Source organism: Coniophora puteana, assembly GCF_000271625.1.
Source record: "Coniophora puteana RWD-64-598 SS2 unplaced genomic scaffold CONPUscaffold_2, whole genome shotgun sequence".
In the NCBI taxonomy this organism is placed as follows: domain Eukaryota; kingdom Fungi; phylum Basidiomycota; class Agaricomycetes; order Boletales; family Coniophoraceae; genus Coniophora; species Coniophora puteana.
The window spans coordinates 1,608,301-1,632,772 of NW_006913054.1; the positions used below are offsets into that span (position 1 = coordinate 1,608,301).

The following is a 24,472-nucleotide window of genomic DNA, read 5'->3' on the forward strand; positions in this document are numbered from 1 at the left end:
ACTAAATTGAAAGAGGAAGTCATGGATCTCCGATCAAGTGCAGCCAAGCTTGGTTATGACAAGTTTATGTAAAGGCGATTGGTGTGGTGACGTGTGGTGACCGCGGCGCACGTAAAACGCGACTCGAACGCAACTCAGATTGAATAACGCACTTCAGTGAATTCGTCTGTCTACTCTTTTCCCAGTACTATTAGCAAGCTTGACGAACGGTGACGGCACTTATCAGCATGTCGGCAGCAGCCCAAAAGGTTTTGGTGGTAGGAGGGAATGGTTTTCTGGGTACGTGAGCATTTGGCGATAACATGATTCGAGCTAGAGGTTGTTAGGTTCGGCCGTTTGCAAGGCTGCTCTTGCTCGCGGAATGGATGTCACCAGTATCAGGTTGGTTGACCTTTTTGTCAACGCATTGGCAGGAGCGTGCATTTACCTTCGCGAAGTTCGTCGGGAAGACCATATCGTACTCCCAGAGGGCATAGCCCTGCATGGACATCAAAAGTACATTCAACTTATTGAAGCTTGCGTCTTGATTGACTCGCTTGATGGACAGGTGAACTGGAGAAAAGCTGATGCCCTACTCCCGGAAACGTACCGCGACCTTTTGTCCGGTGTTAGTGCTGTTGTACACACACTAGGAACGCTTCTCGAAGACCCGAAATATAAAGACGCGCTCGCCAGGAATGATTTGCTCAGTCTACTTGGAAACTTTGTGAGCACGGCCACTGGACATAGATATGATCCGTTGGAGGGAAGTCGGTGGAAAGAAGGGTATGAAACTATCAATCGGGATACTGGTAAGCAATGTTCTTCGCTGGAGTTGTGGTTGAGTCGAAGCATCTTACTACGCACGCCTATAAAGCATTGATGGTGTGCAAGACGTTCCTGGAAAGCGAGGGACCCTCATTAGCCCGTTCACCAGCCTTCGTCTATGTGTCTGCTGAAGATGTCTTTCGGCCGATTGTGCCAGCTCGCTACATTGAGACTAAGCGCGAGGCCGAGCAGGGAATACAGGCTCTTGTGGCAAAGAGCCCCAGCTTACGAAGCATTTACATAAGACCAAGTACGTGCTCCCTCCATCTTTCATGTTCCGCCAGACTTAATCGTCTTGCCAGGCTTGATTTACCACCCCCACTATCGACCGCTAACGTCACCTCTTGCTGCTCTGTTGGACTTCTCTGCAAATGTGCACGCTGCCGTTCCAAAAAGCGTACCGACACCTTCCAGCATTTTACGCGCCCTTGATGCGCTCGCCCCAGCTTCACCTGACTCCTCATTATCAACGTCATCGTTGCGCTCCATGTCTAATGCCCTCATTGTCCCCCCCATCCATGTTGAGCACGTTGCGGGAGCCATCTGCCGTGTCATCGATCCCGCCAGTGATATCAAAGGTGTTGTGGGTGTCGGGAAGATGAGGGAACTAGTAGGGTGGTCCAACAAACAAGAGTCGCGACCTGTTTTTCACCCTTAGACCCTTCGCTAATGTTGAAAGTCAACGTTATAGAAGGGTCCTGAATGGGGCGCACTGTTTCATCTCTTAGAGCAAAATACTCTAATTTTGTAACCAGCCAACCAACAATCGTGTACCAAAAAAATAAAAATAAAATGGCAAAGCCTGTCTTGACGTCAAGTCTCACCCAACGCGAGCAAACGGAGAAAGGAGGCCTAACATGAGGAAGCGTGTTATCTGCAACGGACATGTATACATCGCGTATGCATCCGAGTCTCGACTTAAGGAGAACCATGCACACATGGATCATATTTCGTGTTGTCAAAGACTGAGAAAATGTATGCGGGGTAATAGGGGGGAACGCGTCAGTGACACCCGAGGCCAGGAACAGAGTCCGCCAAAGGTCAATATGTATTACGAATCACTTTCGTCGCCCCTTGCATTGATTGATGGCGTGTAATTGACACTAACAGTATTTGGTAGCGGGTGCAAGTGTTGCGGTGTTATAACGTTACTTCCCTCTCCTTCCAGTGCTCCCGCTTGCCACCTCCTGGTCCAGCCATACCTGTACCCTTTCTGCAGGAGTTTCTAACGCCTACAGCAGCTACGGTTGGCACCTTGCGAGCCTTGGCGCGGATAGCATCTCCCATTCGCCCCAACCCCAAACATTTCCAAGCGGCACTTCCAAGCGACATCGAACCATTCGCCGTTTGGTCGGTCAACCCGGCGGCGGTAGCCCATAGATAAATTCATTCCCTCTTTCCTTCGTTACCCGCCGCCTTTCCTCATGATCTCTTTCCGAGCTGCTCGCCTTCCACCGTCTGTATCTATGACAGGTCCTACGCGCTCATTGCGCTGCATCTCCAGTTCAGCTTCCGTGTTCAAAGCCCTGCCTTTCTTTTTGAATAACTTGCGCTCTGGCACGGACGAACAAGGACCTGGGAAGCATCTCCGAATGCTCATGTTTGGCAAACCGGGAGCAGGGAAAGGTACACTCTCTGGTCGACTCGTTCAGAAATACGACATTTTGTCCCTTTCTACCGGTGATCTTCTCAGGCAACATATAGCCGAAAAGTAAGTTTCCGCAATTCATATCAACCCTGTAGCTGACCCCAGGCTCAGAACAGAGATTGGGCGTCAAGCAGAAGAAATTGTCGCTCAGGGGCTTTTACTTCCCGATGAACTCATGCTTAAAGTCGTCACTAGCAGGCTCAGCCTCGTACAGAACAGGGTTGGTCATGTTTCTCGTCTGTTGTGTACTCATTGAAACCTCTGATTGCATCTAGCATTGGATATTGGATGGATTTCCCCGCACGCTTGGACAAGGAAAGCTTTTGGACGAACATCTGCTGTAAGCTTCAGTGAACTATCATGGCTCTGCAGACCTTAAACGAGTATTTCCCCAGCTCGCAGAATACCCCGCTGAGTTTGGTGGTTAACCTTGAGGTACCAGACGATGTCATCCTAGGTCGCATTACCGACCGGTGGATACATCTGCCTTCAGGTCGTGTTTACAACTTGTCGTATAATAGACCCAAGGTAGACGGTTTCGACGATGAAACTGGTGAACCATTATCCAAGAGGCCGGATGATAATGAGGTCAGTCGACCGCTCATCGACATCGCACCCCGCCCTGATTCTCATACGTTCCTGTAGGAGGTCTTCTCACGAAGGCTGAAGCAATTCTATGACTCTACTTCTCCTCTCCTCTCTTATTACTCATCCCACACCAATTCGACACGGCTTATGACGTTGAAGGGACATACCTCTGACGAGATCTGGCCCAGACTGGAAGCTACTGTCCTTGGTGCGGCCCCTGGCCTTCGAGAGCGACCAGCATGGAAGAAGCATAGCCTGAGCGAAGCTGTTCTGGAACGCAAGGTCATGGTCGCGGGCAAACCCAATTGAGTTTATGATATAATGTTGATATTAGACCGACCTTTAGATGATGTAGGGTGCCAATAGCCTCTTTCTGCCTCTTTCATACATGCATATGGTATAAGCGCAGCCATGTCACGTTGTTATTTTCTGTTACGGTGTACTTGTATGTACGTAGTAGGATTAGTATAGTTTGATTTGTAATTACCGCTGCTTCCTTTCAATTCAATAGCCTATTTAAAGTTCGATGTAATAATGTTCAATCACCGTAAAGCAAACCTTGTCAATGTAAGAAACGTTAACCATATTTCAGCGCTCAGTCAATGAAATACATAGGAAGTTTGTTGGGCGCACATTTTTACTGGGTAAATGCCATCTGGGAGCCCCTTCTGTACCAGTTCTCGGACTATAGTCAAGTCGGCATCGCGGAATAGCTTTTTGAAAGCAAGATCGGATCTGTGCCCGTGACACACGAAATCTGAAGGTTAACTGACTGCGACACCATCTGCGTAAGTTCACAAACCGGGTGAGGCTAGAATCATCGTCATCGAAGACAGTCCGTGGAGTACCATCCTTTTCGGAACAGAGGTTTTCTTTCACGATAATCAAGGCATCTTTGTTGCGTAGCGCTTTCTTGCTTCTCCGCAAGAAGTCAATTAGATCTGTATCGTTCAGATGGCCCAAGCACCACTGACACCAGATCACGTCGAATCCAGAATCCCCATCGTCCTCTTGAGGTGAAAATCCAACTCGCCCCAAGAACTTAGCGTTCAGAGAGTGAGGGTGGGATGGATCGAAGATCTGCAGTGGACACTGGAAAAGGGAGACACTTTTGGACTTGGTCGAGATCCCTGGCCATCCAGTGGGATAACCATCCTCGTCACGAGACCTTGCAAGCTTCTCGCTTGCCTGACCACGGGAGAACGCCTCGCCTATGAAGTTCTCTACGGGCTCTTGCAGCACCACATCAGCGAACAGAGGCAGCAAGACGTCTGCAGTGACGCGTCCGATACCAGCGCCAACGTCAAGTGCGCGTGATCTGTAAGCATGGGATCCATCGACGGGTGAAGACGTTTTAAGAGCAGAAGGGACAGTGCACAAGTCCGGACGTATGCTCATCAGGAACTGACGGGAGCCAAAGGCATCTACCCTGGGCAAAGACTTTCATCCTCAGATGAGTAAAACGGGCCTCCACAGAAGTCAACGTACTCCGTTACCGAATCCACCTACGAAAGCGCTAGATCAGATTGGCATGATAGACAGACCAGAGAGGGGGGATGGTGTAACATACCCAATACGCCGTTGTAGCTTGCTTCTTGTGTCGTCCAATAATCGATCCCAGTCTTTAGATCAGGTTCTTGCGGGGGACCCATCATTGCGATATCACGTCCAGCGACCGTGCTGAGAGACTGAAAGTGTATGGACAATATTGTGCTGAATTCGAACGCACTGGGTTCAACGTTTGGCCTGTTTGAAGGGGGAAAATGTTGCGCTGAAGAAGGCAATTAGCCCCTGTCGATTTGATACAGTCCAATTGCAACAATCATAGGTTGCAATTATAGAATCTACTCAAAGATACATGTCGTCCCAGTCTGCATCATTCGTCCCTGTAACTTCTACTATTCGATTGGACATGCCTGTCTCACCCTCTTTAGAGCGGGTAAGTACCGTGGTGGGTTCCAGAACCTCTGGCTCTGTCGAAACTTCTAACTCGTGGACGATGTCCCACATTTCTTCATCTCCTTGCTCTTGCTGCTTGTCAGACGCAGGCTTTGAAGACCCGGCCTTCTCCTCGAAGGGATCCGCAAAGCCATCAAGCTCGGCCCACATGTCAGCATCATCAACGTCCATAACATGATCAACTGCCTTGGAGGTGGAAGGCTGATGAGAAGGTTTAGCAGGGGGCTCGCGAATGGTTTTCAGCCGCTCCTCCTCTTGTCGGATGACTTCATCAATATCGAAGTCGTTATCAGCGTGAATTGAAGATGGTGGTGAGGTCGGGTTGGAAGAGCGTCGATCCTCAGCTGGAGTCTGCACAACTTCGTCACCATCCTCTTCGGGTATTTCCAGTGGCTCATCGTCCGGTCGTTTCCCATTGACAAGACCCTTGGCCTCATCACGCCACACGCTCAGCGCAACCTCAATAGGTTCAGTCAAACGTTCGAAGAACATTATGTTGACTTACTTGCATGCGCTTAGAATGACACACTTTTTCGACCTTTTCCACATTATCCTTGAATGATCCTTTTGGGTGCATTTTATGTGTCCAGAACTGATATATTCGAAGGAGCCTCCCCAGGTCCGACATCTGGGGCAACTTCAGTACAAGGTTGATATCAGGGATCCAGAAAGGCTTGATCGGACCTCATGCCCCTTGCCTCTGGCCTGGAAGTGCTTGGTATCGCGAATTAGCTGGGGAAACCCATCGGGGCCCAAAAGGCGTCCTTCATCAAGCTTTGCGAGTTTTCTCTTGGATTTCTTGCCATCTGTTTCCTTTTCCTTGTCAACGCGTTGGTTCCCGTTTTCGTTATCTGTGAGGTCATTGCCACGGGCAGGAGAACTGCTGGGTAAAATCTGGCGCTGGCTCGAGCCTGACTGTGTGTTCATTGACCTCTTAGAGTGCTTTGCGGCAGCCGCTTGCTTGAGAGCGTTCATATCTAGCGAAGGGGCCAAAGGCTCCAATGTCGTACCGCCGCCTTCATCGTCGAGGTCATCGAACATGGCGTCGATTTCCGACCGCGGCGCGACGGCTTGTTTCGAGGCGCGTTTTGCTACCGAGGGCGTTTCATCTTCAGAATCACTCAGAAACAGTGATGGTCGTTTAATTGAGCCTGGATTGTGGTGTGTAGTACTTTGTGGACTGGGAGATACTGGCGCATCCCAGATATCATCGAGAGCGACAGACATGAGAGCTAATGAGGACGCGTTGTTTACATTTGTTTGTAACAACGCGTCTTGTTCACGTCAGGCTGATAGGGGCTTGCCAAACATAACGTGGTCACTAGGTTGTTCCAAAGTTGTAGGCAAACAACAACATTAAAATAAACGCTCAAATACCAGGAACCGCACCGGCAACAACTTTACAAAAACATCAACGCGTACTAGTAATATAAAGGTCTGTGTTAAATTAAGGATCTGGGGGTGCCCAAAGTACGCATCTACCACTAGCATTCCCTGTGGCAACACGTTCGACAACTTCTGGATGGGAGCAGGTCACAGCTTGCGTAGCCGTTACTCTTCAAAGTTGGTTAGCATTACGACAACATAGATCTCACAAGCGAGCATTTACTTGGTGCTGTCTGCCAGTTTTGCTAGCAAGTCGCCCTAGAATTGAATCAATATCATCTCTTCTGGCGACGAGTTGCTTTAGCTTACTTTGCATGAATATACGTAAACTGCATGGTCCCGGATGCCCGCGATCTCAAGGGACAATTCAGTGAAAGAGTTACAGCAAAATAGAGTTGATCCTACAGTGAAGTGAGGATACACATCTGGATTAGGTGACCAGACCGCTCTGAGGATTGTTAGCCATTTGCCCTGTCCAGAAGTGTCAATAGATGGATGAGTAGTGGAAAGTGATATGGACAGTTTGACAATTGTGTCTGATTCGACAGAAAGGCGTAAATGAAGGGAAACTAGTTGAGGAGCCGAGTTTAGCAGAATCTAGTTCCCATACTGACAGGTTTTCGTGAGTGCAAGGTTGGTTTCAGGATAGCCACTCGCTTACATCTGATTGTATCGTCATAGCTTGTGCTAACGATACTTCTTCCCCGAGGATCCCAAAAGGCTGAGCTTACGGACTTGCCATGACCGAACTCTCCACGCAAGAATCCTTGGCCGCGTTTCGACTCGATAAAATTCTGCATCGTATCATAGTCAAATCTGTATGGTTCCGAGGATGTGTTCAGACTTTTGCCACTTTGCAAGGTCCGCAGCATCCTGATATCCCAAACTCTGAGCGCTCTATTAGTCGCTGAGCTTCCTAAGTATCTTAACGGCTTACTTGAGTGTCCGGTTATTAGACGCTGTTAATAGATAATGTGGGTTTGTCGGATTGACGCTAATGGATCCTATCTTCTGGTCCTGGAGATCATACCATCGTGCTTTGGATTTATCTTGTCGTAAATCTAAGTTAATTATGGTTCCGTTGGCCGTAGATATCCACATCTCATGTTGATTGGGAGCCAAATCGATGTTTGAGACAAGAGTATCTTCAGACGAGAATAGTTCTTCCGAAATCCCGGAGATAAAAGATAGGCGGCGAATAGTACAGTCATAAGAAGCAGTTATCACCTACGATAGAGGGTCAGCGTATCCGCAACTCTTTTGCCAGTAAACTCACACTATGGGCATCTGTGGGGTCGAACTTAATCGAGGATATCGAAGACTTCGGGGAAGCGGGCCAGTGGTTTTGAAGCTGCCAGTACTTTCCGCCTTCCGTTGCATCATTAGCAGTTACATCGCCATCCTCGTCTGCACCCTCTTCAGTAGGTGCGCGAGCATCCCATATGCCTAATTGACCGTGCTTATCTGTTGAAATGTATATTTCTGGTGGTAGGACATCATGAATGTGAACAGCGTACCTCCAAAAAACACGAGATCCTTGGTCTTGTCTGGATGATATGCTGCGCTATATACCCGGTTTCCCGTAACTTTAGCTCGAGAGACAATCTTCAGTTTATGTAAACGATCTCTCAAGTCCTTCACCTCGGCAGCGTTCCCTTTGTCTGTATCGAAAACAAACGCGTCAAGATCGCTCACGCGCTTTGCGTGTACATCTTTCGTAGCAGACCCCAAAGCTGTCCTGAGGGTGGCAATATCGGTCCCATTCTGCTCTCCTAATGTAGTGAACAGGTCGAGGTCTTGGTGCCGTGGGCGCTTAGCAATGCGCTCGCGTTCTTCGGCTTCAAGTCGTTCTTGTTCCGCTTGCTTCGCAATTCTTTCTCGTTCTGCCTTTTGTACCTCAGATCACAAAAGTCGAGGCACATTGATGGAGGCCGTACCTCTCGCTTTTGCTTCGTCACAGGGCTCTCATTTAGGTCTATTACCTCTTTCATTAGGCGCGCACTCTGACGCCTCGGTGCGACAGGCTCAGATTCCTGCCTGGGTCGCTTCTTAGGTTGAACAGGTTTCGCTTTCGGCTTTGTTTGGGACTTGCTCTTGGCTGGAACTCCTAGCTGAGATGCCGCATCTTTGAGGTCCAACTGCTCAAGGATTGCACGGTTGCGAGCTATATTCGCCTCTCTCTCCTTCTCACTGTGCATGTCTGTTAGCAAAACATTTATGACTGTCTTGCAGGAACGTACTAAGCCGACATGATTGTGCACTGATGAACACTGTCTAGTAGGGACCCATATACAACACTCTAGCAGTCACAGTCGCGATTCATTGTCGCGTCGCGTAACGTCACCGTCACGCGTCGTGGTGTGTCACGTTAAGTACAACGGGTCCCGGGACCGATAGTCGAACCAAGCCTAAGCTATGTCTGCCCTATGCAAGCCCTAAACATATCCAACATTTGTAAGTACTAGCTACAAAAACCAAATGAACATATGCAGATAGATCACGATTGATATATCATGTGGAGAGCAAATAAACAGCAATAAGTGATTAGCTATCTGCAAAACCGAATGGATCAAATGATGATGGCAAGAGGCTATCGAGAAACCCACTCCAAACCCACTTAGTCGGAGCAGAGTCAAAAAGCTTGAGAGTCAGCGATACTGCACGGAGAAAGATTTCATGTAAGTTCCAATATGCTTGTCTCTAAAACGCGAAACTGTGTTGTATCCTTTGAATTCTCCGACCAGCCGACCACTTCCCTCCAGTTGACGGTGTTTGCCTCCTTTTCTCCAGCTCCGGAGAAAATACCCATGTCATCATCCGATAGACCGCGGAAGCAGAGAAAAAGGCGGGTGGTCACGCATTCTGTGGAAACGCCCAAATCAATAGCGGCAGCGACCTGTGATGAACGAAGGAAGCGATAGGCAATATTCTTGTGAGCTGAAAAAGCGGACATGTTATTGCTGGATGAGAAGGGCATCAGAAAGAGGCCATGGACGTTTTGTGCTACCTACGTGATGAAACTGGTTCGGGCGTGGATAGACATGCCCAGTTGGTCCAAAACCACCATGAGATGCTGTATGAAGTCACGGAACGACATGGCATAGCTATTTCGCGGAGCAATGAATTCTTCTGGGTTCAGCATGTTCGAGTCAGGACTTTCAAGCGCGTATGAGTGACGAATTTCTACTGATCAAGATTTAAAAACTCACGCTGCTTCATAATAAAGAGATGTGCAAACCATCTCGTTCTCAAAGTGCTCGAGTGCACCGCCTGGATGCACTCTCAGGAAATATTTGTACTTGTTGTCCGCAATTTCCTCTGCAGGAGGCCATGACATGGAAAGTTTCCAGAATGGCGACAGCGATAAAATCAAATCGCAGTATTGGACTGCAGGAGCGAGAATGCTGAGATGACACTTAGCGGCAGTGGGCTTTGCTGCTGCTGTGAATTTCGCCATAACGCGACTGTCCATCAAGAAATCTTGAGGGATGTCAGGATTGTTTGACTTGGTCCCAGTAAAGTCCACTTTGTGCGTGTCCCCGTCGTGGACAATATCCAGTTTTCCCCAGAAAATTCCGGAAACAGTCGTGCCATCCTCCATTCGAGACATGTCCATATCATCTGCTGACGATACCGTTGTTTCCAAAGCAACTAGCTGTCCTGGGATCAGCTCAAGATTGAAGGTGGCAGGCATTTCTGTGACAGGGGGAGGGCTAGCGAGCGTTAAATGTAACTTCACGCGCCTGCTGGGGTACTCACGGTGGGGAGCTGCTCGGGAGCGTTAGCAAGCATCCTCCAGCGATGATTATTTTAACTCACGGAGGTTCATCAGGTGGCGGGGGAGCGTCGCTGACAATCTCTACTCTGAGTCCTTGAACGCCACTAATCGCAATCTGATACGAGTCTTCCCCTGTTAGCTGGTATCATGAGCGAGTCATGAATAAGTGCCAAGTAGGATCAAAATGTTGGATCCTTACGTAGATATATGGCCCAGACACTAAGCGCTGAACACTCGCTGAGATCATTAACGCAGGCTGCTAGAACGCAGTAACTCACGGATGCATGAAGTGAGGCGTATTCTACTGGTACTCGTAGGGTGAACATGGCATCAGGAGGTGGCTTCGTCCAGTCTTTGGCGATTGCCTCAAGTTCCTAGCGATGCTGTTAAATACAACGGATCTAGAAGACAAGAGAGTGTTTGCATACTGGAAAACTTTGCGGAAGCTGCAGGATACTTGCATTCACAAAGAGGCACTAACTTAGGTTAGCAGGATCACGTACAACGCAGACTGTTTCCATGTCGTCATAGGCGAGAGTGAGTAGTCGCTGCCTGGCCAGTGCCATGTGTGCTTGCTTCTCCCGTAACTCGTTTTCCTTGTCACCTTTCCTAGGCTTCATCCTCCCCCAAAAGGATGAAGACGGTAGACTGGCGTTTGAAGTTCTAGCAGATAGTGTTAGCTACGCCGTTATAAGACATACACACCACATACGCTGGGGAAAGGAGCATGTTTGAGGAATGTATATTTGGGAAAGGGTCTCGGAGAGGGTGAAGTTGCACACTGGCATAAAAGCGCTATAGATTACAGCAAAGCACGCGACGGGAGCACGAGGCAGACGAAAGCGGACATGGTACTTCCTCACAGCATCTTCTTTAGAAATCCAATGATCTCGATTGTTCCACGATTTGTGTTTCAGTGCAGTTATCTAGAGGACCATACACACCTCGCCTGGCGCGTCCATATCCGAGTCGTACCGACCACAATTGTTCGCTCCATCACTAACTCGGGGAAATGCCGCTGTAGCGGCGGAAACCTTGCTTGACGCTGGGATCTGCGCTTCGAACAATTCACAAAACCTTGTCCATTCGTCATGAAGCCAACATGTAGACCCTAAAGAATTACCGGAGACATTAAAGTAAGAAGTAATAGCCAGTCTAATGTAGTATGTGTACATCCATAGTACTAGTAGGGTATACTAGTCTGCTTGCAGCGGCATCAGAGTTTTAGCTTCTTACTTGGGGATGCAGCAAGATTGATGGAGCGCTCGATCTTGCGCTTCTCGGAGAAGAGTAACCGGTGAGTGGTGGAACGACAGCCTTCATCATCTCGATGTTTGCAACATACACATCCGATGCAGGCTTGTTGTCTTTAGCAGAAAATGACCAATGACTCATTGAGAAATGCAACTCGACCATAGCACCATCAAGTGCCTGACGGCGATATTGCCCGGGCTTGATGAGGTTGCCCTGGAGGTCATAGGCCGGAACCGGGATGACGTGATGAGTTTTGGCCATAGCTTCCAAGGCGTCCTTGGCACCATCACTTTGAGTTGACCAGTTCTCGATGGCAAACTCATCTGAATGGGCGGTGCTTATCAGTGAGATTGACCACACTAGTGGGATAATAAATCCACTTACCTCATATGTACTCGTGGATATTGCAACGCCTCCGACGGGTGGTCTCAATTTGTTTAACCTATACGTAACCTTGTCTCGAAGCTCCGGCAGATCAACGATTTGACTGTTGCGCGACTTTGATGATACCGTGCTCCAAGCGTCACATTCGCCCGAGTTGATGGCGGAAGACGACAGATTAGCAGAGCTGGATCAGATTACGGAGCGGTGGCGGAAAGAGTTGGGACGTGGACAACATCGTGAATCGTGCGCGTAAGTCACAGGAAGGATGTATTCCCTACGCTTCTGCGCCATAGTAGGACTTTGCTTACTTACTTCACTAATGCCGTTTGGCTATAATTTACTTACCAACCAGAGTAGCGAACGCTGTTTGTACTTATGTGGCAGGCGCGACGTTCCCACGCAATAAAGGGGGTGACAGAAACCTTGTCAAGCAAGGTAATTAATCTGATAAACGGCCGCGATTCACACGGGTTTAGGCTCTGCTTTGGTGGCAGTGCTATTTTTCCTCCCTGTAACTTCCAGCCATGCTCCGGACGGCATTGCCCACTCGTCTTCTTGCACGGACTGCTAGAGCAGTAGCTGCGCACCCTCCAAGAAGGACGTTCGTCTCTACTGTTCTTCTCTCAAAGGCATGGGAAAACGACACCGTGGTAGACCTGCGAAAGGAGGCTAGGAGTCGTGGGCTGTCTACGTACGATTTCCACTCCTTTTCCCTCCACAAGTCGGCTCAAGAGTTTTACAGGTCAGGGAATAAATCTGCTCTTGTCTCCCGCATTCGATCGCACGAGGAGAGCAAGGTTGCTGAAGCCGTCCGTTCTATTGAGACTGTTCGCCATGCGTCTACGGATACTGCTGTACCAGGTAAACCTGACATACCTGCCTCCGCTCCCGCCATCGAGTATCTTTCCGTGAAAATCCCCGATTTGTCCATACCACCTGCGGAAACTCCTGTTCAGATTGTGCGCCTCACAACAGTCCTGTCATCTACTACTGAGCTGAAAGTGACCACCTAGCCTTTCGTGCCTGATTACTGGGATTCAGCTTCATCCAAGTCCCCTAAGCCTATGGCTCAGGGACCTACGCCACCACGAATGCATGTGGTGGCCGGTCCCGAAACCCACCGGGACGGAGGTCCTATGCACCATCTTGAAAAACAGGAGGACGCTCAACTGAAGTCTGTGGACGAACACCCCGAAACAGTACCTGTTAATGCCTCTCTATCAACACCCGGCGGCTTGATTCGTGATATTGCGGATGATCTAGGGTTGCCTAGGTCTCTCGGTCTCGGTCAACAAACAGAGCAGACCACTGATAATTCGGAACAAACCGGAAAATCGAGACCCTTGCAAGGAGAGGAGAGGAGAGGAATCTGGGTTCTTCTGGGCATTATTGCAGGATCTTGGTTCGTTGGTGGAGCGGTCAATGCTGCTCCGAAACAGGTTGTAGAAACTGAGGAGGTTAAACAGTAGCTGAACATTCACTGAGCACTCGGACGCTGCCTTAGCGCACATCTTACAATCGTTTGGCAGAATTCTAACTAGAGTAGGATGCTGACATTAAGTTTGTTCGTAGACTATCGTCTTGAATCATTCATGCATATGCAGATGCTGTCATATGTATGTAGACTCATATATAGGGTCAATATAAGTAGAATAGCTTGCAACCCTTCGATCGGCCTGCAGGCCCAGGGCTTGAGCTTGATACCTGATTACCTATTACAATATCACAGACGCATTGGGCCGGACCCTTCCGATAAGCGGGCGTCAATTTGGCGCGTCAACGCGCAAAGGTGCATGACACAGCGTACCCGTCTCTCACCCGTTAAGTCTGCTCAATGATGAACACAATCTCTCGTCGCCTGCTGCATGCGTCAGCTATACGATCAAACCTGGTCGGGCCTCCTGATCCCATCTCCCACATACGGCCTGTTCTCTATACGAAGTCGACGCCGGTGCAGCCGGACGGGGTGCGGCATCCATATCTGCTCAACGAGTTCACGGAAGGCGAGACCGACGAAGAAGTCCAGTGGGCCTTGTATCAGCAGCAGCTAGACAAATTTAATCACGACTACTGGTTTGATGTAAGCCTTTCTCTGAGTAGTAGCATATAGCAACTAAGTGTTTCGAAACAGAGCAACACCCGGTTTGAATCTGCAAAACAGAGCGTCTTGTCATCACTACCCGACTCAGTCACAGGACTGCAGCGCGAACAGGCATTATCCGAGTTTTACAAAAAGTGGATGGTACAGGAAAGCGAGCGGCAAAATGAGTACTCTTCGGAGTGGAGGAGACGAAATATAGAAAGTATCAGCCTAGCCACTCGTCTTGAATGGCAGAATGTTAGGCGGCGCCTCTTTGACCTCTTCTGAATGCAGAAGTAAACATCTGTTCTGTACAAGCTATTTTTCTATTCTACGTTATAGTTCACATTGATATCCGTCAAGGGGTATGAACCTCTTGTCCATCCGAAAGGTCTTGCTTAGCCAACTCCCGTACACGATGGTACACGTCCTCCAATTTCATCGACGCCACTAGATTGCTTTCCGCTCTGTAATCCCGCTCAAGCGCTTCCACTTGCTCTTGAGGCATTCCCGGCCATCGTGAAGCAAGTTCAGCAACGTCCGGGGTGACGAGTGCTTCAGACGGGTCGAGGTCGTAACCAGGAGAGTGATGAGGGGCCCGGAGAATTATTGAAAGAGTATTATATAGAGCAGTTCCGCGCAAACGCATCATAAGCTGAGAGTCTGTGACATTTGCTGTTTGTCTGATTTGGTCCCAGCTATAGAATTCATTAGCGTCGTCTTGAAGTCACAACCGATCAATAACATACTTGTCGTGGCTGTAAATTCGGCACCATACTCGGCGGAACGAGGAAGCTTTGCGAGCATCGGGCAAATCCTAGAGAATTCATGAAATTCGAGACATGAGTTTGGGGCATTGTTCGTACCTGGACTCGACTGAGAAGCTGTAGAGCCGTAGCATAGTCCTCTATAGTTTCGCTGTTGTCTTTTAGCGTCAGCACGTCTACTGCATCTTCCACGGACAACGCATGGTTCTGCAGCATCAACCGAATGAGAGCTTTGAAGACCTGCAAGCTACGTTACTTGACGATTATTACCCAGGAGGCTGATAGGTACTTACACCGAGAAGGGCTCTCCGATCCCTAATTGTGGACGCCTTGGCCTTTACTATGGCATCCACCTGGTTCTCGATACTTTGTTTACCGCGAAGGGTGGACAACACGGTCCTCATTTCCTCTAGTAAGTTTTGCTGAACGCTGACGAAGTCAAGACCGTCGTGGAAGGCTGAAAGGCACATTTTAGCTAGCGTTTGCATGTGGCGCTCTTCACTAACTTACCGTCAAAAGACGTCTCGTCCAAGGCAACGCCATCTTGGATTTGGGCAAGGTGAGCAAGCTTTCCAACGCTCAGTGCGAACTGCAGGAATTTCAATCCTCTGGGAGACATGAAAACATGAATCAGCTCACGTGTTTGACAGCCAAGCTGTCCGTCGTTTTAGACTCTGCTACGAGCGCAGCGGACGCCGCCCCATATCGCTCCTGGCCGAGATCATATATCCAAGAAATCGAAGAGCGAGCTTGCGCAGCGAAGAAAACGTCCATATATGACTTTTGCGAGTCCTCGAGTGTAAAAAGACCGCGAAGCTCGCCTACATTTTCTTAGAACGTCTATCGAGTTGAGGCCAAGGCAAACGCGCAGCATACCGTGTTCAATATACCACTGATAAAGTTCGGCCGTGAACTCATCTCGGAACTTCTGGATGTAGTTCTCGATCCTCGACATATGAGGATTTTCCTGTGGCGGCCACACCTTGTCCTTGTGGCAGAGTGAAGCAAGGGAGCGGAAATCCTTGCAGGCCTCTGCGAGAGAGAAGGCATGCTCCAAGTGGCCATGAATTCCTGTCCAAAAGTATCAGCCATGAAAGCCTGTCAGTCTTTAAGATAACATACGCAAAGTCTCGAAGATTTCCGGCCGAAGCTGAGCAAAACGGTCGCTAAGCTCCTTCCTGTCGACTTCTGTCCCTGCCTCCCCAGCTGCTACAATGCTATGAAGCACGTTCAGAGATTCTGTACAAGGTCTGATTGGCCACTCTACACACCTACGCAGCCATTCAAGGCGTTCATTGATGCAAGTGAACAAGACAGAGGCCAAAGCCGGTAGCTGTTTTCGTGGCTCCGTTTTGGCTCCAGAGTTCTCAGCATCGGATGGTCCATCAAGAAATTTCGTTGCCACGTCAAACATTCCTAAGACGGTGTCGATGATTCCCGGCCTGCTTGTCCAGGGCTTGATCATAGGAAGAGTGACTCCATATACGCCTAGGTTGTACGCACGATAGTCCAGTGCTGAGCTGAGGATAGTCTAAATTTTCACTAGTCAGCATCTTTCGCACAAAGTTATGCAGTAAAATGCATACTAAAATGCAGCTGATAGACTCAGGCAACGAGGCTGCGAGGCTTCGACCGACATCTTTCGACAGGCGGTTCACGGATTCCATTACGAATGGGAAGAGTTTTCCCACATCACCAACCCGATATTTGAAAAAAGCACGAACAACGTCTTCGTGTGCCGTATTCCCAACAGAATGCATGTAGTCATATACAGCTTCTGTAAGGATGCTATGCGTAGCTCCATGGCTGAATGATGTTAGGTCTTTCATCAATAGCAGCTGTTACGACTTACTCAAGATGGTCATTCAAAGCAGTCCACAGTTGATGACATGCGTAAAGCTTCTCAGCATCGGTAGCTAACCTTTGCCGACTACTTTGAGATAGCTATATATAATCACTTAGCTTTTTGTGGTGGAGATATTGTAGGACAATCCCTACCTTGGTCAGCACACCGTTGTCGTTGATGAAGTGGATGAGCCAGCTGAGTCGTTCCTTCCGGCTGGTCAACTGTGATGTGAGGTCGTGGTCGGGCCGTATAATTTCAGGATCTGTAGAATTGCATTAGTCGGTGCGAAGGCCTTCTGGTCTAATGCTCCTACCTGATTCAATGACCGCTTTACTCAGCTGTTCAGCGCCATTCATCAGACCATCCTCGTCGACGTCCGGTGGGAAACTGAAGTGAAGAGGATTCTGATGAATAGGTAAATCAATTGCATGCACACTGATCGATTTACTAACTTCTGGTATTGAGCCGTACAGGATTGCCTGCGTCAGTATAGACTTGATCAAGTGGGCACGTCCACTCCTGAATGATGATTAGATCGTGTATGAAACCGACCATGATACTCACTCGGGGTCAAAGTCTGCTATTTGGCTGAGAGATAACGATGCTTTCATGATAGTACCTGCTGAGAGGACAAGCAGCGAGCTTTGATCTGAGTCTGTGAATTCCATGACACCAAGGCCGAGCATCTGGTCTTTGTACGGGTATTTCAAGGTGAGTCGATCCTCCCATACCGAGTCTGACATGGATGGTCAGTGGTGCGTCGTCTCAGTTGTTGTCAACCGAGCACCTACAGCGAGAGCATAATGCCACTACGTCTCCGAAATGAACAGCTATCAGTTCTGCACCAGACAGCAAGTGGATGCGAGGGTGGATTGGTGCCCCTGAGCTGGTCGTCTACAAGATAATAAGCATCTCAAGTGGTAATGTGCTGGTGCACTCACGCTTTGGTATGGCACCCGTCTAACGCCTTCGACTTTAATGGTATCTGTCGTATTGGGCTGAGACATGTGGACGAGGGCATATCTGCGACGCGGTCCTTGCGCTCCAAAAGGTCCATGATCTGCCATCATACTGTTTTCATCTTCCACCGCAGAAAAAGAGATAAGGAGCAGCAAGTTTCTCGCACTAAAGCCAAGGGTGAGTGTATAGAGACGGTTTAATATTATCAATACGCACCTCTTCACCTGCAGATCCACTAACTCAAGATCCAGTCTTTCATCGTCCGTAGTCCAAGCCCCTAGCTGTTCCCTCAAAGCCTTATGTAAGGAAGGGAGCAGATCTTCATCTAGCGTAGGCTCTTCCCATCCCTCTGCAATGTGGATGTTCCACTTTTGTAAGCGACTGTCCACCAAAGCCCAAAGCTGCCGTGAGTCCACAGCGATACCGACAGTGTCAACAGGCTCTATCGCTATTGAGCTGATGTTGCCAGCTTTGGGCTGTAAGCCAGCCGAGGCCAAGGTCCACCGGCTTGGAAGGAGTCGTGTAAGCGAGAGGGAAGATGAACTGGGTTGCGAGAAAGCACGAGCGGCGAGATGGTACTTTCCGCCTGTTGACGACAGGGTGAAGCGGAAAAGGTGGCCTATAGACGTCGATGCAACATATGTTTGGGGCTGCGCATGCAAAGATGAGCTCCCTCAATCGAAATGGATGCTGTTAATACTCACATCAACTCGAGTGAGGTTTGTGATGTACTCGTCTACTTCCAGGCTAAGCTGAGATGTTGAGAAATGATCACCACCAGCAAGTCCATTGCTTATGCTTTCCCAGAAACGGAGTTCGCCATGAGGAGCGAGGAGAACCAGGCCAGGCTCGCGTGTGGCGCCGAAAGGTACAAGAGCGTGGAAGGGACAGCTGTTCGACCCCTCTCCAGGACTCGAAAAGATGTAACACGTTGGAGATCCCTTTGGAGACTTCGCGATGTAAGAGCATGTTCCAAATAATAAATATCAGTTGTGAGTGCATACCTGGGCATATTGCCAGACAAAACAAGCTCGCTGGGAAGCCACCAATGCATAACCAGTTTCTGTATCGATTCCCCCGGAATATGACTCCCCATAAAAGTCTTTGAGATAGTCAGTAATGTACCATATAAAGGGGTTGATGCCGCACCTGCACCCTTGAGGATTTGCTTAACTTCGGTGGGGAGGTTGGCGTAGAAAGAAACTGACAGTTCTTCAGATTTAGCGAAGATTGTCTCTGGAACGGTCTTTTGTGCAGACACATGTTGAGCCTCGTCGATATCCATACTTGAGGTTATGGATGCCATGGAAGCCTCCTCTGCCATGACGGGTGTAGGGGTTGCTCGAGGTGTCAGTCGACCACCGCCTACGAGAAGACCACGTTTTGGGGGAGTATGAGATGGGCGAGCGCTTGCATGTCTATGTGTTTTGCGTGGCGCAGGAGATGCAAAGGTGGCCATCTTGTCTAGGCGTATGACAATGGACACTGGCACTACAGACGTGAGTCGAGGACGCGCTGGTTCGAAGGGGTGCGCGTCGGCTTCGGGAACCGGAATGTCAAACGCGAAAGGTATGACCTAATTAGGAAGTCGTAGTGCTTGCACACAACCCTCCACTACCCTCCACTACTATCCCTAAAGATTGTTCTAGACTCGCAACATGCTCGGTATTGAAGACTATGGCAGCGACGTCGACTCAGATAACGAGCAGCAACAGACAACTGCGCCGCCGTCGGCCTCGAAGCCACCGCAACCAGCCGCCAAACCAGCCGCCAGGTCCATAGGTCTCTCTCTTCCCCCTCCCTCAGCTTCGTCCTCGAAATCTAACGGCCCTTCTCTGCCACCCCCCAAGGGCAAGCGTGGCCCGAAGAAGATAACCATAGGTCTACCTGACCTTCCTTCGGAACTTGATCGTACTGTGGACGAGGATGACCGGCCCCCGCCAGCCAAGAAGGCCCGCACAGGTGCAGGAGCTGGATCGTCTGGTTTGCTCTCCATGCTTCCAGCGCCAAAAGTCAAAAACCCGGAGCGCAGCGTGCCTATCCAGGAAAGAGTGCTTGGTGCTGGAGGAAGGCCTGGTCTCGCATTTAGAACCGCCGCACAAACTAACTTTTCCGGTCAAACACCCAATTCGCACCTTCCAGCACCATCCGATAGCAACTTCCAAAGTGCCGACCAAGATTATGAAACATTCAAAGCTCCGCCGACATTGCTGCCACCATCTCTACAGAAGAAGCGGGCAAACATATCACTAGAGGATGAGCGACCATCGAAAGCCCCGCCAAAAGCTGATTCCACCCCAGCTGTTGATTTCTTCTCTTTGGGCAGTGCATCTTCCAGGAGTGACGCAAGCCAACCAACCGCGTCCACCTCTGTCGCCTTGGTTTCCTCCGCTCCTAAGGTCGAGGAGTTTACGCCCCCAGAACCCACTCCCACAGATCCTTATCCAGGCTATTACATGCTTCCATCTGGCTCATGGGCCGCCTATGACAATGCCTATTACCTCAGATTCCGTGCAAAATGGCAGAAAGATTACGACGACTATGTTCGTAAACTTGAGAAAGGTGCAACCACGGTCGAGACCGCTGATGCTCAAGAGGTCGACTTGCAACAAGAAATGGAAAAATCAAAGAAGGAGCTTAAAGAGAGAGAAGATCGGAAAGCTATCACTAAGGATAAGGACGGTGAGCCTGATAAACCAAGGATGAATGTCAAGGTAAGGTCTAATCGACTTGCAACGATCTCATGTACTGAAAATATGGCAAGGGCGCAAAGCTGGGATCAGTTGCTCGTTCGCGGCACCAGCTTACTACCCTTCTCTCGGAAGCTTATTTCAACAGAGAGGCTCTGGAGGAGAAGATCGCAGAAGGTCGGAGAAACAGAAAAGAGGCAGGGAACAAGTACGGTTTCTGAGCTTGTTCCCCCATACTTATGTGCTTTGGGCGCAATTCACTTGTCATATCACGTAGGCTCGTTGCACAGGGTATGTATTGAATACTATGGACCAGATATCCATGATATGCTTGATCAGTAGACCAGGAGGATGGACAAAAGCGTTACTCTCCACGAGGCTTTCGGGAATATACTGCAGACGAAAAGACTGAAAGCGAGATGTCAAAATGTTTCTCTTACGGAGGACGAAAGCGACTTACGTGTAACACTCTTATTTGCTTCAGAAAGCGCATGTCGCCCCAGTTCACCCGGCAGGAGAAGCTTGGCACTTGTTTGAATTTCACGATGAGAAATGGTCGATCTCTTTGAAAGAATAGCCAGCCCTATGCGCGATGAATAATCCAACCATGAACAACTAGGATGACTTACTGGAAGCCTCATTGGCCAGCCTATCGAACACATCGTTGACAAACGAATTCATGATCGCCATCGCACGGTTCGTAATACCGGAGTTGGGATGAACTTGTTTGAGGACTAGCAGAATATCTGGCTCCATGAACACAAATGTCGGCTTGAGGGCAACTTACCTCGGTAGATATGAACGTTGTAGGTTTCGCGCCTAGTTCTTCTCCTCTTCGGCTTGTGGCGAACTAACTGGCCAGGTCCGAACACCTTTCCACCCCCTCCTCCCTTGCCGCCGTGGCGGAGTGCCCTTGTGGCGTCGTTCGTCATAAATTCGATGGCAGTGCCTACAAACACGTCCTAAGTTGTAGGTACATGTTCTCCGCTTGAACTCACTGGCTCGTTCGCTTGATGATCAAGAAAGTCAGGGATCGCTCTAGCTAATGTGAATGAGCAAAGAGAGCGTTGGGGATGGTGACTGACGCGACGCGTTTATTAGGTCAAGAAGTCCGTAGTCTCCGTCAATTCACGCTAATTTTAGCCCAACAGTACGTACCAATTACAAGCGCTGAGAGCGCTAAGACTCGGAAATCGACACCGATGCAGCAACTTTGGCTATACTCCTGATTTATAATAGCCAGATTCACGACACAGAATCATGATGCTCATGCGAAAGCATCATTGGCAAGCAAAGAAAATAATTGAAATGAGTCCATAGCTTTCATGACATGTTGAGTTCTAGTGGTTAGCTTGCTTCAAGTTCAACTTTGAACTCCAAGCTTAACGTAAGTACTGTTCAACCTGCCAAGACCCCGCCTCCTGTCGATCGTTCTCATATAACGGATTATCACTCGTTCCGAAGTTCCGAATATGCACAGCGAAAACTCGGCTATTTGCATTGCCAGAATGTCTGCCTACCTAGCTATGACACTACATTTTCTACCTCGAGCAGGGCGAGATATGTCAGAGCGAGGAAGCGTGACGATTACCTTGTAAGCAGCTACTTAACTGACAATCGTTATCCGTACGTGATGTACCCAGTCATGCCTACAGTCCCATCATCGTCCGCGCACCATAGGTCGAGTCTGGACTGTGATGTCCATGCGCCATAGAAGGTCATGGGCCGGTCGACAATGACGGGATTCCTTGCACGATACTCGAAAAACTCCGGCTCCCGCGCAGGATTGTGGAAGTTCGCTACCTCTAGTAACATGAGAGCGGTGAGAGGGCCATGCACCAGACGTTCTGAAGACTCGAGGTCAGCGGTGGGTGGTGGCTCCTTCTTCAAGATCATATGCCGTACCTGGGTAACCTTCGTACTTTTGCGCGTAGTCCTTGTCAAGGTGAATATGGTGCCCATTAAATGTCAACGCAGAGAACCGGAATAGCGTAGTCAACGTCGGCGTGAAACCAAAAGAAAAGTTAGGTTTAGGTAGCCCAGAAACTGACAAGCGTCATTTAGCACGGTTTCGTGAAGCAGGCTTAAAGTGTACTACCTCCCCTATTGGCCCGCTTACTACCAGCTGAGGCTAGATAAACGTGGGACCGTTCCTCGGTCAACGAAGGGGTGGTCTGGTCAGCCATGGTTACCTCAATCTTCTGCTTCACAAACACCATAGGAGTGCCCTGGTCGAACCCTTTCTTGTCGATAGCTTCGGTTGTGGATATGGAAGAGGCTTTCTCCCCTACGAGTAGAGGGTTTGATTTATTCCAGCGCATAGAACCACCAGCCCACATTCTACGCGTGAACGGTTCGGGAGGACAGAAGTCAGCATCTGTCCCGTCTGGCCGCAAGGCTGCTTCGGGATTGCGCGGATGGAAGAATGCTAGGTGATGGCCAGGGAGAAGCAAATCCCCACTCCTTGGCAGAGTGGATGGCTTCCTGGTCCCGTCGCGGGTGGGCAGTGTGATGAAAAGGTCTGAGAGGTGCTCCGTCCTGAATGTGTCCTGTAGCTGCAATTTTATGGAGTCTTTTGACCCTATCCATTTGTCCAGAGCCGTCACATCAAAAGAAGAGAAGGACCTCTTGTGGCTCACAAGAGGCCTCAAAGAGTTGGCAGTATGCCGAAGAGTAGACATGGGATAGTGACAACTTCAATACTTCGAGCTCGCTTCCAAGTGTCAGCCGCAAGGACCCGTACAAGATATGTGGCACTCACCTTTGATACAGGTGTGATTGTTCCTGTTGCGGTGAGAAGGACTGTGGCGACGGAACCTGGTAGAGAGTCTCATCGAGCCTGCTTTGACACTCAAGTTAAGCATGCATTCAAGACATCTCGTTGTCCGACAGTCGTCCGATCATAACATACAGTTGCAAGGTATATATAATTGGTTCCCCCTAATCATGACGCACTGTCTTTGCTTAAGTGCTTAACGCCGACAGGACCCCGAAAGAGCCTTCGGATCTATTCGGCCCTGCAGGCATACACCAAGCTACGTCTAGCTCTAGTCCTTCTTTCTACAAACCGCCAAGTAGGTTTTGTACGGATACTCAAAGATGCCCTTCTCTTCATCTATCCATTTCTTATCGTTCCCTCTGTTTAATATGGCCACGATATCGTCCACCACACGCTGCTTCTCGTCGGGAGGAAGCACAGCGATGTAGCTCTTGCTCTGCGCACGGTTCGTGCAGATATCAAGCGAGCCCTCGAGGTGGTATTCCCATTGCTTCTCCTCCGGCGGCTGAAACGAGGCTCCATAAGATGGCGTATCAAAGAGCTTCCGCCAGAGGCCCAGGCGGAACTGCGGCGACCCGGCTTCGTGTTGCTCGATGCGCTCACGCAACTGGGCGCACCAGCGAGCACCATCCCTGTGGCAAGAACCGTCCGTTATGTAGTCAGAGAAAGGCCAAGAGACTTGTCCTAGCATATACACGCACCTATCCTCCAAGTTCCAGATCATGCATGCTGCACCGCCCTTCTTGAGGATACGAGCAAATTCAGCAGCGGCCTTGTCGTAGTCCGGACACCAGTGAAATGCCTATGCACGATCCATATACGTGAGATGATGATATACCGAGGAAAACAGCTTCGAGAGTCCACACCTGGGCAATGACAATGAGGTCGGCCCAGCTATCTTCGACCCCGGTCGTATCAAACGTGCCGTTCTGCACGATAACCCGAGAGTCGGTCACTGTCTTTGAAAATACCTCGCGCATGCCATCGCTCGGTTCAATAGCACGGAGCTCTGATATGCTTGTGGTCCAGCTCGGGTGGGCGAGCAGAGCACGGGTGAAGATGCCTGTGCCAGACCCGATCCTGATGTCCGCAACATTGCGATAACACGTTAACTACGCGGCCTGACGCTGTAGACATCGGAGGTACTTGCTCGACTATGTTGATAGAGGGTGCATTGCTTACGCCTCTGATGTGGGTAAGACTTTCCAAAGGATATGAGGGGCGGGCACTGATGTGGCGACATGTCAATGACGGCGTTAGGCGCAAGGACGCGCCAAGCAAACTGACCGATCGTAGAGTTCATTGGTGCCTTTGCCGAAACCCGTCTGGGCGAGTTGATGAACAGTGATAGATCCTTTCGAAGACATGCCTCGGTACGATAGCGGCGCCCTGTAGACAAAGTGTTGGAGAAACGAGGGACGAGCAAACAAGTATGCGCGAATCTGCATGGCCAGGGCCATTTGCGTAGTAGGCCTCTTGAGTCTAAAGAAGTCCGGGAAAACGACCAACCTGACTCGGACGCGGGGCCACGGAACCCCGGTAAACG

The 24,472-nt window shown here is 49.6% G+C and overlaps 11 protein-coding genes across 11 annotated transcripts; 4 read left to right on the top strand and 7 right to left on the bottom strand.

The window, feature by feature from the left end:
• The first annotated feature begins 117 nt into the window (after positions 1-117).
• On the top strand, positions 118-1,563 carry CONPUDRAFT_134965 (NAD(P)-binding protein). Its single transcript, XM_007766529.1, has 6 exons — positions 118-279; positions 327-381; positions 438-495; positions 548-791; positions 857-1,057; positions 1,110-1,563. Exons 1-6 carry the CDS (start codon positions 228-230, stop codon positions 1,463-1,465), a joined length of 966 nt encoding a protein of 321 aa, XP_007764719.1. The 5' UTR covers positions 118-227; the 3' UTR covers positions 1,466-1,563.
• A 419-nt stretch (positions 1,564-1,982) lies between these two features.
• Positions 1,983-4,688, top strand: CONPUDRAFT_97886 (adenylate kinase). Its single transcript, XM_007766530.1, has 9 exons — positions 1,983-2,518; positions 2,567-2,675; positions 2,731-2,795; positions 2,851-3,043; positions 3,101-3,601; positions 3,677-3,778; positions 3,846-4,483; positions 4,532-4,548; positions 4,614-4,688. The coding sequence occupies exons 1-5, from the start codon at positions 2,232-2,234 to the stop codon at positions 3,350-3,352; spliced, it is 906 nt and encodes a 301-aa protein (XP_007764720.1). The 5' UTR covers positions 1,983-2,231; the 3' UTR covers positions 3,353-3,601; positions 3,677-3,778; positions 3,846-4,483; positions 4,532-4,548; positions 4,614-4,688.
• Positions 4,689-4,891: 203 nt separating this feature from the next.
• On the bottom strand, positions 4,892-6,229 carry CONPUDRAFT_162403 (Swi3-domain-containing protein; the record flags this gene model as incomplete). The annotated part of the gene is made up of 3 exons (XM_007766531.1): positions 4,892-5,461; positions 5,508-5,630; positions 5,687-6,229. 3 exons carry the CDS (start codon positions 6,227-6,229, stop codon positions 4,892-4,894), a joined length of 1,236 nt encoding a protein of 411 aa, XP_007764721.1.
• Positions 6,230-6,443: 214 nt separating this feature from the next.
• On the bottom strand, positions 6,444-8,639 carry CONPUDRAFT_162404 (WD40 repeat-like protein; the record flags this gene model as incomplete). The annotated part of the gene is made up of 11 exons (XM_007766532.1): positions 6,444-6,558; positions 6,612-6,646; positions 6,698-6,742; positions 6,794-6,859; positions 6,909-6,997; positions 7,050-7,276; positions 7,326-7,615; positions 7,665-7,852; positions 7,906-8,275; positions 8,326-8,578; positions 8,629-8,639. The coding sequence occupies 11 exons, from the start codon at positions 8,637-8,639 to the stop codon at positions 6,450-6,452; spliced, it is 1,683 nt and encodes a 560-aa protein (XP_007764722.1). The 3' UTR covers positions 6,444-6,449.
• A 423-nt stretch (positions 8,640-9,062) lies between these two features.
• On the bottom strand, positions 9,063-10,732 carry CONPUDRAFT_87639 (uncharacterized protein; the record flags this gene model as incomplete). Its single annotated transcript, XM_007766533.1, has 8 exons — positions 9,063-9,348; positions 9,400-9,543; positions 9,598-10,101; positions 10,208-10,305; positions 10,366-10,392; positions 10,445-10,540; positions 10,595-10,612; positions 10,670-10,732. The coding sequence occupies 8 exons, from the start codon at positions 10,730-10,732 to the stop codon at positions 9,063-9,065; spliced, it is 1,236 nt and encodes a 411-aa protein (XP_007764723.1).
• Positions 10,733-12,328: 1,596 nt separating this feature from the next.
• CONPUDRAFT_149982 (uncharacterized protein) lies at positions 12,329-13,273 on the top strand (the record flags this gene model as incomplete). The annotated part of the gene is made up of 2 exons (XM_007766534.1): positions 12,329-12,763; positions 12,818-13,273. 2 exons carry the CDS (start codon positions 12,329-12,331, stop codon positions 13,271-13,273), a joined length of 891 nt encoding a protein of 296 aa, XP_007764724.1.
• A 368-nt stretch (positions 13,274-13,641) lies between these two features.
• Positions 13,642-14,172, top strand: CONPUDRAFT_49056 (uncharacterized protein; the record flags this gene model as incomplete). The annotated part of the gene is made up of 2 exons (XM_007765937.1): positions 13,642-13,884; positions 13,936-14,172. The coding sequence occupies 2 exons, from the start codon at positions 13,642-13,644 to the stop codon at positions 14,170-14,172; spliced, it is 480 nt and encodes a 159-aa protein (XP_007764127.1).
• Positions 14,173-14,242: 70 nt separating this feature from the next.
• Positions 14,243-18,781, bottom strand: CONPUDRAFT_70040 (uncharacterized protein; the record flags this gene model as incomplete). The annotated part of the gene is made up of 21 exons (XM_007765981.1): positions 14,243-14,582; positions 14,634-14,701; positions 14,751-14,891; positions 14,945-15,108; positions 15,162-15,240; positions 15,291-15,472; positions 15,528-15,722; positions 15,774-15,868; positions 15,923-16,182; positions 16,238-16,457; positions 16,504-16,595; positions 16,650-16,759; positions 16,811-16,901; positions 16,950-17,016; positions 17,062-17,233; positions 17,289-17,391; positions 17,439-17,622; positions 17,674-18,107; positions 18,162-18,407; positions 18,462-18,559; positions 18,607-18,781. The coding sequence occupies 21 exons, from the start codon at positions 18,779-18,781 to the stop codon at positions 14,243-14,245; spliced, it is 3,516 nt and encodes a 1,171-aa protein (XP_007764171.1).
• A 1,788-nt stretch (positions 18,782-20,569) lies between these two features.
• On the bottom strand, positions 20,570-21,260 carry CONPUDRAFT_117714 (histone-fold-containing protein; the record flags this gene model as incomplete). The annotated part of the gene is made up of 4 exons (XM_007766535.1): positions 21,146-21,260; positions 20,935-21,096; positions 20,777-20,881; positions 20,570-20,730 (listed from the first exon to the last, which is right to left on the bottom strand). The coding sequence occupies exons 2-4, from the start codon at positions 21,077-21,079 to the stop codon at positions 20,570-20,572; spliced, it is 411 nt and encodes a 136-aa protein (XP_007764725.1). The 5' UTR covers positions 21,080-21,096; positions 21,146-21,260.
• Positions 21,261-21,626: 366 nt separating this feature from the next.
• Positions 21,627-22,828, bottom strand: CONPUDRAFT_117715 (uncharacterized protein; the record flags this gene model as incomplete). The annotated part of the gene is made up of 3 exons (XM_007766536.1): positions 21,627-21,994; positions 22,053-22,193; positions 22,246-22,828. 3 exons carry the CDS (start codon positions 22,826-22,828, stop codon positions 21,768-21,770), a joined length of 951 nt encoding a protein of 316 aa, XP_007764726.1. The 3' UTR covers positions 21,627-21,767.
• Positions 22,829-23,002: 174 nt separating this feature from the next.
• CONPUDRAFT_134975 (S-adenosyl-L-methionine-dependent methyltransferase) lies at positions 23,003-24,465 on the bottom strand. Its single transcript, XM_007766537.1, has 5 exons — positions 24,214-24,465; positions 24,077-24,154; positions 23,793-24,006; positions 23,628-23,728; positions 23,003-23,558 (listed from the first exon to the last, which is right to left on the bottom strand). Exons 1-5 carry the CDS (start codon positions 24,384-24,386, stop codon positions 23,195-23,197), a joined length of 930 nt encoding a protein of 309 aa, XP_007764727.1. The 5' UTR covers positions 24,387-24,465; the 3' UTR covers positions 23,003-23,194.
• Positions 24,466-24,472: the final 7 nt, after the last annotated feature.

What these genes read in the sequence shown, in the direction of transcription:
- CONPUDRAFT_134965 (XM_007766529.1), top strand. Translation starts at nt 228, where the DNA reads ATGTCGGCAGCAGCCCAAAAGGTTTTGGTGGTAGGAGGGAATGGTTTT. An exon ending in ATGGATGTCACCAGTATCAG is followed by an intron (nt 382 to 437) that starts GTTGGTTGACCT and finishes ACCTTCGCGAAG; the next exon opens with TTCGTCGGGAAGACCATATC. An exon ending in AACTATCAATCGGGATACTG is followed by an intron (nt 792 to 856) that starts GTAAGCAATGTT and finishes ACGCCTATAAAG; the next exon opens with CATTGATGGTGTGCAAGACG.
- CONPUDRAFT_97886 (XM_007766530.1), top strand. Translation starts at nt 2,232, where the DNA reads ATGATCTCTTTCCGAGCTGCTCGCCTTCCACCGTCTGTATCTATGACA. An exon ending in TCAGCCTCGTACAGAACAGG is followed by an intron (nt 2,676 to 2,730) that starts GTTGGTCATGTT and finishes GATTGCATCTAG; the next exon opens with CATTGGATATTGGATGGATT. An exon ending in AGAGGCCGGATGATAATGAG is followed by an intron (nt 3,044 to 3,100) that starts GTCAGTCGACCG and finishes ACGTTCCTGTAG; the next exon opens with GAGGTCTTCTCACGAAGGCT.
- CONPUDRAFT_134975 (XM_007766537.1), bottom strand. Translation starts at nt 24,386, where the DNA reads ATGGCCCTGGCCATGCAGATTCGCGCATACTTGTTTGCTCGTCCCTCG. An exon ending in ACCTCATTGTCATTGCCCAG is followed by an intron (nt 23,729 to 23,792) that starts GTGTGGACTCTC and finishes GATCGTGCATAG; the next exon opens with GCATTTCACTGGTGTCCGGA. An exon ending in ATCTGGAACTTGGAGGATAG is followed by an intron (nt 23,559 to 23,627) that starts GTGCGTGTATAT and finishes TTCTTGCCACAG; the next exon opens with GGATGGTGCTCGCTGGTGCG.